The sequence below is a fragment of the Aspergillus lucknowensis genome (assembly GCF_044049455.1).
Source record: "Aspergillus lucknowensis strain CBS 449.75 chromosome Unknown BJX67scaffold_34, whole genome shotgun sequence".
Lineage (NCBI taxonomy): Eukaryota > Fungi > Ascomycota > Eurotiomycetes > Eurotiales > Aspergillaceae > Aspergillus > Aspergillus lucknowensis.
Window position 1 is genome coordinate 85,018 of NW_027263578.1, and position 8,669 is coordinate 93,686.

Genomic DNA, 8,669 nt, shown 5'->3' on the forward strand with positions numbered 1-8,669 from the left:
GGCAGGCGCCCAAGTTGCACTTTGGGTCTGCGAGGCCACCTGGAATTCCTTTATCGATAGCAGTCTCCACAAAAATATTCGACCAAAAAAACAACTCAGAAGCCTCGACAATATACGACCTCAAAGATGGCGAAAGCAAAAGGTAAGGCATTCTTCCTGCCATTTATGCAGATTCTACAAGACTGGTAATATATACGCTAACATTGATCAACGCCAAGCTCCGTCTAAACACTCTCGGGCTGCCAGGCGAGCAGCGTCACCGAGTCTTGACATTGACAAATCCTTGACCTCCCTCCCCCGCGCTGAGAAAACGGTATTGCACCGCGAGTCAATCCTTACAGACCGCGCCAATTCTGGCATATCAAAGAAACAGTCGAAACCGAAGGTAAAATCAAGAGCGCAGCGTTTAAGGCAGCAGAAGGGTATCGATAGAGCGGAAGCTGTTATGGATCAGCACGAGGTCAAGGTGGCGAAGAGTGTCAATCGAGCGAAAACAGTGAAATCTCGAAGGGTATGGCCTGAGTCTCCCTCCAGACCTCTGTTCCAAACCTGATGTGCGCAATGTAGGCCGACTGGAGTGATCTGAACGGGAAGGCGACTAAGTTCGAAGATCTCGCTGCCGGGGATAACGACGACGACACCATGGTTGATACCTCCGCTGCGCCCACGCAAGGTACACGCGAATCACGGCCCGCAGGCGTGATGCAAGCTCCCGTTGCTGATGAGCATGCGCCAATCGAAGAGGACGAGGAGATCACCTGAACGTGGATAGGTAATTTGGGAAATGAATTACGAAACCGCATGACTATTTCTTTGGCCGGAGCTGGTTGATCATCCGGCCGATCTCGATGGCCGACGGACCGGAAGCCTTTGATTGAAGAGCCTCAAGGGTGTTGACGGCTTTCGCCTTGAGCGCTTCCTCTCCCGCCTTGACAATCATTCCGCATTTCACCCACATCTCAATCCTTTCCTCCGCAGACAGATTTGTGCATTTCGGGATAAAAATAGAGGCGAGCTTTGTGTTTCCAGCGCCTAAAATCTCATTATAGAAAGGCTTAACGTCTAATGTCAGCGTATGAACTGATACCTCGATATGAAAGTATTTCATGGCGTACTCACCTCCCATCCTATCGGGGAATTCCTAGGTTTGCCAAGCTCTTCCAACTCCCCCCAGTCACGCTTCGCCACCAGCGCTCTCAATCTTAGCCACCAATATGTCTTCTCCGGCATCTTAAATTCGCTTTGGATCTTCTGTGCGCGTTTGCCATAGCCCGACCTGACTAGTCTGTAGATTGTCTCATTCAAGCTCAGGCCGAGAAATTCGGATCGTTCCGTCAAGTCTTTGTCCAGAGCTTCTTGGACTTTGAGCAATTGCGATGATTCGTTTAGGAGCTTCTGGTGCAGCACGACCGTCGGTTCTTTGGAGTCGGAAAGTAACCGGGAGGCCAGCTGCAGCTTTTCCTGTTTACGCGGCATATCCGTCTCCTTCAAAGCCTCTGAAAGAAGTACGTTAGAGCCGTCTAGAGGCCGGTCGTCCTGGTAAAAGAGATCCTTCAAGAGCTCGGTATCCTCCGCTCGGGCCGTCGTCTCCACGAGCGCGGACGCCATCGGCCGCGTGTTGATCATCCTGAAAAAGCTCGCAAGAGGGAGCTTGGCTTTCAGTTGAAGGAGTACGTAGTTGACCAGGTCGGTGTCGCCGCTCTGGATGGCTTTGTCCAGCGCAATTTCATCCTCCTCCATATTGAGCAGCAACGGGACCTGCTTCCCGGCTCGCGGTTCGTGGTTCAGGAGTTGGGTTGCTAGGTGCGAACGGCCTTCATCGTAGGCGGCCTGGGCAATCACCTCGAAGGATATGCCCGGCTTTCCATCCAACCTTTGCACGATTAACTTGCAGACAGCTTCATCATCCACTGTGGAAACCTTGACCTTCTGGCTCGCCCAGTGGACGTAGATTTTGTCAGCGGGTAGTTGAAGGTATTCGGAGATTCGGATTGCAAGTAGGTACTCGCGTCTGTTTACCAGACGTTCTATCAGCTTTTCTGGGGTTAGGCGCATATACTGCTCATATGAAAGTGCGAGGCCTATTTGGAAGTCCCTCACGGCTTGCAAGACTCGTAGTTTCTCGGTCATCTCCACGAATTCGTCGCTGTTGTACAAATCCAGAACTGACTTTCCAAAGGAAGCCGCTTTTAGCAGTCGTTTCTGCCAGTAGGCATCGAACTCCATTCCAGCGGCCTTGACGCAGCTATCAACGGCTTCCGGTAGGGCTGGCTTGATCCGTTGGATATTGTCATCCGCCTTAGGGGACTTCTTATCAAGGAGGTTAATGGAATCTAGCAGAACCGACGCGGGTGACGTAGATCCAAGTCGGAAAATGGACTCAGTAACATCTTCACAGATCAGCTTTGAAGGATGAGTCGCCAGAAGCCCATTATCTTACCTGAGACTTTGTGGAGGAATTCGTATGCATCGTTTGTGATGAGACCCACACCGTCAAACTCGGGCAAAACGTGAACGGTCCCATCATAGTAGTACCTGTGCGAGTTAGAAGGTCATTTAATTGCGGACTTGATGAGAGAGTTGACTTACCTCGCAGCAGCACCATTGGGACCGATTAGGTGTACCTCATCTTCCCAAGCAATCACCACTGCGTCATCACCGCACCATTCCACGGCTCGAGGGGTAACCCGCGATTCTGGATCATATTCACTGTACTTGCTTTGGAAATCGCTACTTACTACCCAGACCTTTCCTTCGGCAGTAATGAGAGCGATAAATCGCCCGGTAGGTGACACGCTTGCGTGCTTAAACGGGCCATTTTGAAGAACCTTATCCTCCGCTTCCGTTGGGTCGACGAGGTATATCGTCTTGTCGACGGCTAACAAGACCTCAACAGAGCGGGATAGCGTGTAAGCCGGGGGAATTAACGACCATGAAGCTACCTCCCCCTCTGGACACTGCGCTAGAAGCCTGGGCCGTGGCTCATTATAGTTGGAAACGGCGATCAATTGGTTGTTAGAAAGCAAGGCCACAAAGCCGGAATTCCAGAATCTGCATGCTCTCACGCCATACTCCTCGGCTCCCTGCGCAAGTTAGATCTGGGGCAGATCAGTTTGGGCGACTCCGGATCTGTCTTACATTTCCCAGGGAGAAGGAGGTGAAATCGCCGTATAAGCCGAAATAGCGTCGGACGGTGCCGTCATCTGTGATAACGAGTAATTCCTCCTGGTCGGACCATCCGAGGCCCCTAATCGCACCATACTCCCACTGAGAAGCTGAGTTAGTCTTGTATCAACTTTAAGAACATGAATCGCTCACATTCAGCCGATTAATCAGCTTTCCTGACCGAGAGTAGATGTCAATGTTCGACCTTGATGTCTGCGCATCCCGGAATCTGAGGGGCTTGCTTTCATCACGATATAGAGCTATTTCTGTCAGCACTGTATATCCGCATGAATTAATGTACCTAGGCGGGATTATACCAATAGCCCCTCCATACGGGGCGCCGGCAACAATGTAGTTCTCTAATTCAACATCCTCGTCGAAGACTGAGTAGTAAACCGGCACTTTTCTGTAAAAGCTGGTCGCCAGCCTTTCCCAGTTAGCTAGAGGGTTAGTTGGCGCCATACCAAAATGACTATCGCATGCGGTCGCGAGGAGTTGACAAGCTCCTCCGGACAACGAGTTGTTTCTTGATGGTCGCCTGTTGACGTTCCTCAGAGCTCAAGCTCCTGCGGGTGGGCATGGCTGGGGACGCGCTAACCCGATTTGGCCATCCCCATATCGTCTGGGTCCCGTCATCTTCTGTCATGGCTTTCTGAGAGAACTGCAACATCCGGCCGGTTGATGCCCCATCATGAGGGTTATCGCAGAATATAATAATGGATGACACGGAGGATATAAGCAGTCTAGTGCATGACTTGTCGGACCTTGAACTCGCTCTGCTCCTCTCCCTAGGTGGGCAGGAGCACTGTCTCATTGAGACCGTCCAGAGCAGCATTAACGATGTTGCGGCGGAGCTCGCCCTGGTACGCTATCGCAATCCCAGGGTATATTATAAAAGCCAACGAATGGACTAGATATGCTCACACACATACGGCCTCTCGTACACGGCCGTGGATCTCTCAGATACTGCCTCTCTGGAGGAGTTCCGCCAACAAATATGTCGTCCCAACTGGCGGATGGAGGAGCCTAACGTTGCTCCCAGACATCGAATATTCGATGTTGTCATTGCGAAGAATCTCGACCATGCATCCAATAGTATTCAACTCGAGGCCCTAGAGGTCAGTACTTCGCCAGCCTCGTTCACTGAAGGCCGTATTAACATTAACATCCACCTAGTTAATGCGCTCTAAGAGGCTAGCCACTGGCAACATTCTTCTTGAAGCTCCAGCGCATTTCTTGTTTGTCCCTGTCATCGCGCGCGACGCAGGCCAGGTTCGGCCGAAACTCAATACGCATCTCGTACGTCTTTGCCCGGAGTGACAGCCTTCACTAACTCATTACAGACCGACCATCTGATTATATCCCATTTCCACGACTCCGAGGACGGGTACACGTACCTAGAAGAGGACGATGACTGGCACTCTGATGGCCAGAGATCCCTCTCTTCTGTCGTGCATAAACCTGGTGCAGGAGAGAGCCGTCATCCAAGCATCGGTCTTGATGTACATTCACCAACCCCAGAATTAACTATATACACTGACGCATCAAGCTCCTCGGCAAACTCCATGACGCGAGCAAAACTGTAAAAGTGACCGCCGAGCTCATCCGCTACCAGCAAGATATCGTCGTCTTCCTCCGTCTTAGCCGCGCAGTCGCGGGCGGGATATCCGCGCGATCGAACATCCACTTCACGAAACTAGCCAAGTAAGCTACATTCTTCCTCAACTCCATCCTTCTCGAATAGAAGCGAAGCTAACTCCCTAGACTCCTCGCCGTCATCCACGGAATCGACTACCTCACCCCGTCGATCGTAGCGCTTGCCGCGAAGAAGGTATTCCGCCATCGGATCGTCGTGGCGAAGCCTGAGGATGATCGCAGCTTGCAGTATGGGAGTGATTTGACGGCCGTGGCAAAGGTTTTGGAGTATGCGACTCCGGATACAATTCTGGAGAGCGTACTCACGCTGGAGGCTCCTCTATAATACTCTCTGCTCGGGTCCCCAATTTGCTTGAAAGAAGTACAAGAGTGTTATACTGCTCGAGTGCTGACTGTATACATGGGCACCTGTCTGGACATAGGGTAGCGCATCTCCAATAATATTGTGCTACACCCCCTTACCCGTCGAGTTATACCAATTCTAACCTAGTGTGTACCGGCTGTCCTAACCCTCTCCCTCAAAAACATATCCGGCATCACGAATCTACCATCCTTCCCTTCACTTTCACCATTACCTGCACTTTCACCAGTGCACTCCCGGCCACCATCACGCGCCTCGACGGCAGCCACAACCCTCCGCCATTCCTGCAACACAACGTCGATCTCGGTCTTCGCATCGCCTACCAACGCGTCCATATTAATATCATTCCTGTCGTAACCGAACGGGTCCTCCAACTGCGACCCTATCCCCTCGATACCGTACAGCGTGAAGATCACAAGACTGACGATGGGGATAGTCCACCATCCCATGTCATCGACCATGGCGAAGGGGAGGACGCACCCGTACAGCGCGAGGACTTGCTTCTGGTGGATTCTGACATCCCGTATTAGCAGCATTCGCGAATTTATTTCTGGAAAGAAACCTACAAATGGGCAACAGGTATAGGCGTCAACTTAATCGTCTCCATCTTCCCAAACGCATCGACCAACCCGTTCAACTGCGCCTGCATCTGACTCGCCCCAGGCGCATGATACCACCCCCTCTCTACACCGCGCTTTATAAACCCATCCACGAAAAACGTAAGCTGAAAGGGTAACCCCAACCCCTCATCCTCATGACCCACAAGACCCGCAGGAAGCAACCCCGCATAAACGGGGTTGTATACCGCCGTCCCGTCGCCAGTGACATCACTCCCTAGCATCGCCAATGCGGCGCCCCACTCAGCGCGGAGGTGGTTTTTCAGCGCAAAGGGGAGCGCCGTGAGGATGCGGATTATGCGTTCGATGTCGGCCTTTTCGGCGGCGGTTAGCGGGGTTGTCGGGTTGTAGGCGTTCGTGAGGATTGTGCGGACGAGGTTGCGGATGCAGGTTGTGACGGTTGTCATGCCGTTGCGGCCGTCCCAGAAGCGGTTGTAGGAGGTTTGGTTGCGGAAGACGAGCATTAGGCCGACGACGATGGAGAGGGAGGGGATCTGTCTTGTCTTAATACGCCACAGGTCGAATTACCGGGGAAAGAAATATCGTACAATTGTATTCGGCAACCCGACAGTATCAAACACATAGCGATCAAGACAAACCACGAAGGCCGTAAAGACCGCATGGAACACAACGTGTACTAGGATCGCGCCATGGATAGCGCCCTTAATAAAGCGGAAAACGAGCGGCCATCTAGACTCACGTCAATCTCAATTTCCATCTTCTCTGCAAGGTAAGGGAGAAAAAAGAAAGAGAGATAGAGAGAGAAGCTCAGCTCACCGTCGAGGCTTGCGGCGGGTCGATAAGAGATGTGGATGGGTGCTTGCGCGGGAGTGATGGAGATCGTGGCCAAGGAGTGATGTATTCTGGCGACTCAGAGACGGGGAGGGCAGTTCGCTGAAATTCAATCGCATTTTCGGTCTTCCTTGTCAAGCTGTTGCGGAGAGGAGGGGTGGAAGGTGCAGGGGGAAGAAAAAGCAACGTTCAAGATCGACTTGCTGCTGATGCTTGGTGATCGGACTCCGCACTCCCTGAAACAGTTGCATAACCTTCCAGAGGCTCCGATAAAGCATTGGTGCGACACCAGGTGTCAGCCCCATCCATGCCCACGCCAACCCCCAAAATGGGTTTAGTTGCGACCAGACCCTGGTCAGAAGCTTTATTTTAGATCATATGTTGCTCTGGAGTCTGGAGGAGATGTTTGTTTCTTAACCTGTGTCGAGCCCTCAAGTAACTTTCGTCAATCGCAGGATGTCTCATTCTAAGCCTGATGGATAGTTGCGGCCTGATCTAATGTATCGCGCTGGGTACGGCTCCGGAAATTTGTGTCGCCAGACAAAAGCAATAACCCAACTGTCCCTGGAATGCTATGCGATTTTGCGGAACACGAAGTACTCAGAACCACATTCATGATATACTCTCCTCGGGCACGAGTGGCTCGGAGCAGTTCGTGGTCAAGTCGGTGCTGGAGTTTGAGCCTCTCCATGGCCCACCACAAGCTGGGCAAGACTTCAAGGTTGGAGCTTGGCCAAACCTTGGAAACAAACCTGAGACTCCCCACAAACCAGGGGCATGGTCCTGATTAAGGAGCCCCGAACATTACCCGTACATAAATTAGGTCCCTCAAGGTAGGCCCAGGCTCGATAGCTTCAGGCATTGCGTGAAGAGATGACGAGGAAGAATACCGAAGTCCAAGGGCGCTATGAAAAGGAAATTAAAGCACAGTGTGACAAGATAGATTCCCTGAAGGCGGATCAAGCTCGCTGGGAGAAGAGAATGAAGGACACCCAAGAGCAGTACGAGGGCAAGCTGAAAACCCGACGTGACGAGCAGAAATGGCTCCGAGCGGAAATCGATAGGGAGCATGAGCGACGCGAGGGCGAGCTCAAAAAACCCAAGCAGGAATTCCACCAAATGCAGCTGAGGATCGAGGGCAAGCAGCATGAGAACCATCTCTCAGCGAATCGAGTCCAATTGCAGGCATATGAAAGAAAATTATCGGAGGACCGCGAACAAAGCAGAAGAGATAACTGGTCTGCTAAATTGAGAGAGTGGGAATTCCAGTACGTTCAAGGTGTTCACAATGAAAAGAACAGGAAGAATCGTTCCCAGGACCGTATTGGAATCGTGTTCCAGTGATATAGTTAGTTACACCAAAAAGCATTGAACGGCTTCAAATAGTAAGACCGTTGGCTTTCTTACCGGGCTGGTTATAGAAATAATATAGATGAAGCCCATTCCATTAGTATAGTGTTAAGTAACAAGTTTATAAAGTCTATATAGACACTTAGTACTAACAGCCCGACTTTAAGTTGAAATATAGCATAAGCTAAGTAACGGGGAGATATATATCTAATAAAAGCTAAGCGGGTCTCGAAAATTTATGAGAGGTAGATAGCGAAGGGGCCCTTGGAAAATTACAAGTTTTTCTCTAATCCCTCCCCCCCAAAGCTATTCTGAAACCCCGGTCTACTGTGGCCCCCTTGGCAATTTGCCCCTCCCACACGACAGAGGGTGGTGCGATGTCCATCGGGGCTTGGGACAAGTGATTGACTAGAGAAGTGTACGATTAGGGGATATCTATCGTATACACGAAAGGTTCAGGGACGGGGGGAAGAGGTACGGATGAATATGCAATATCGATTGGATGTTCACCTGTGAAATAACCTGAAAATTCCCAAAGCCTTCATGCAAACGAGAGTGCAAGCGAGGAGCTATGCGGGATCCAACCGAGAAGGAGTTCGGGAATGCTGGCGGAGGCAGCGCTGGAGGTCGACGGACGAAAGAGAAAGTAAAGCATGGCTGCAAAATGGGTATAGTCCAGATTACGGGAAATACAAAGGAGATATGGCGGTGCTAAATGCCAAAAAAAA

At 51.3% G+C, this 8,669-nt stretch overlaps 6 protein-coding genes across 6 annotated transcripts; 3 read left to right on the forward strand and 3 right to left on the reverse strand.

Moving 5' to 3' along the window:
* The first annotated feature begins 94 nt into the window (after positions 1 to 94).
* BJX67DRAFT_359277 (Alb1 domain-containing protein) lies at positions 95 to 1,142 on the forward strand. Its single transcript, XM_071029660.1, has 3 exons — positions 95 to 142; positions 219 to 511; positions 568 to 1,142. The coding sequence occupies exons 1-3, from the start codon at positions 127 to 129 to the stop codon at positions 760 to 762; spliced, it is 504 nt and encodes a 167-aa protein (XP_070884085.1). The 5' UTR covers positions 95 to 126; the 3' UTR covers positions 763 to 1,142.
* On the reverse strand, positions 95 to 3,698 carry vp16 (tethering complex subunit VPS16). The gene is made up of 9 exons (XM_071029661.1): positions 3,483 to 3,698; positions 3,319 to 3,425; positions 3,139 to 3,267; positions 2,590 to 3,083; positions 2,441 to 2,535; positions 1,120 to 2,390; positions 569 to 1,054; positions 219 to 512; positions 95 to 142 (listed from the first exon to the last, which is right to left on the reverse strand). Exons 1-7 carry the CDS (start codon positions 3,625 to 3,627, stop codon positions 806 to 808), a joined length of 2,490 nt encoding a protein of 829 aa, XP_070884086.1. The 5' UTR covers positions 3,628 to 3,698; the 3' UTR covers positions 95 to 142; positions 219 to 512; positions 569 to 805.
* Positions 3,699 to 3,827: 129 nt separating this feature from the next.
* Positions 3,828 to 5,445, forward strand: BJX67DRAFT_188328 (uncharacterized protein). The gene is made up of 6 exons (XM_071025281.1): positions 3,828 to 4,028; positions 4,080 to 4,283; positions 4,342 to 4,464; positions 4,509 to 4,667; positions 4,715 to 4,869; positions 4,930 to 5,445. Exons 1-6 carry the CDS (start codon positions 3,882 to 3,884, stop codon positions 5,144 to 5,146), a joined length of 1,005 nt encoding a protein of 334 aa, XP_070884087.1. The 5' UTR covers positions 3,828 to 3,881; the 3' UTR covers positions 5,147 to 5,445.
* Positions 5,446 to 5,672: 227 nt separating this feature from the next.
* Positions 5,673 to 7,019, reverse strand: BJX67DRAFT_359291 (Bestrophin/UPF0187). Its single transcript, XM_071029662.1, has 3 exons — positions 6,577 to 7,019; positions 6,348 to 6,489; positions 5,673 to 6,293 (listed from the first exon to the last, which is right to left on the reverse strand). The coding sequence occupies exons 1-3, from the start codon at positions 6,708 to 6,710 to the stop codon at positions 5,745 to 5,747; spliced, it is 825 nt and encodes a 274-aa protein (XP_070884088.1). The 5' UTR covers positions 6,711 to 7,019; the 3' UTR covers positions 5,673 to 5,744.
* On the reverse strand, positions 6,999 to 7,481 carry BJX67DRAFT_359292 (uncharacterized protein). Its single transcript, XM_071029663.1, has one exon. It carries the CDS (start codon positions 7,280 to 7,282, stop codon positions 7,058 to 7,060), a length of 225 nt encoding a protein of 74 aa, XP_070884089.1. The 5' UTR covers positions 7,283 to 7,481; the 3' UTR covers positions 6,999 to 7,057.
* On the forward strand, positions 7,465 to 7,935 carry BJX67DRAFT_383109 (uncharacterized protein; the record flags this gene model as incomplete). Its single annotated transcript, XM_071033384.1, has 1 exon — positions 7,465 to 7,935. The coding sequence occupies one exon, from the start codon at positions 7,465 to 7,467 to the stop codon at positions 7,933 to 7,935; it is 471 nt and encodes a 156-aa protein (XP_070884090.1).
* Between the last annotated feature and the right edge of the window lie 734 nt (positions 7,936 to 8,669).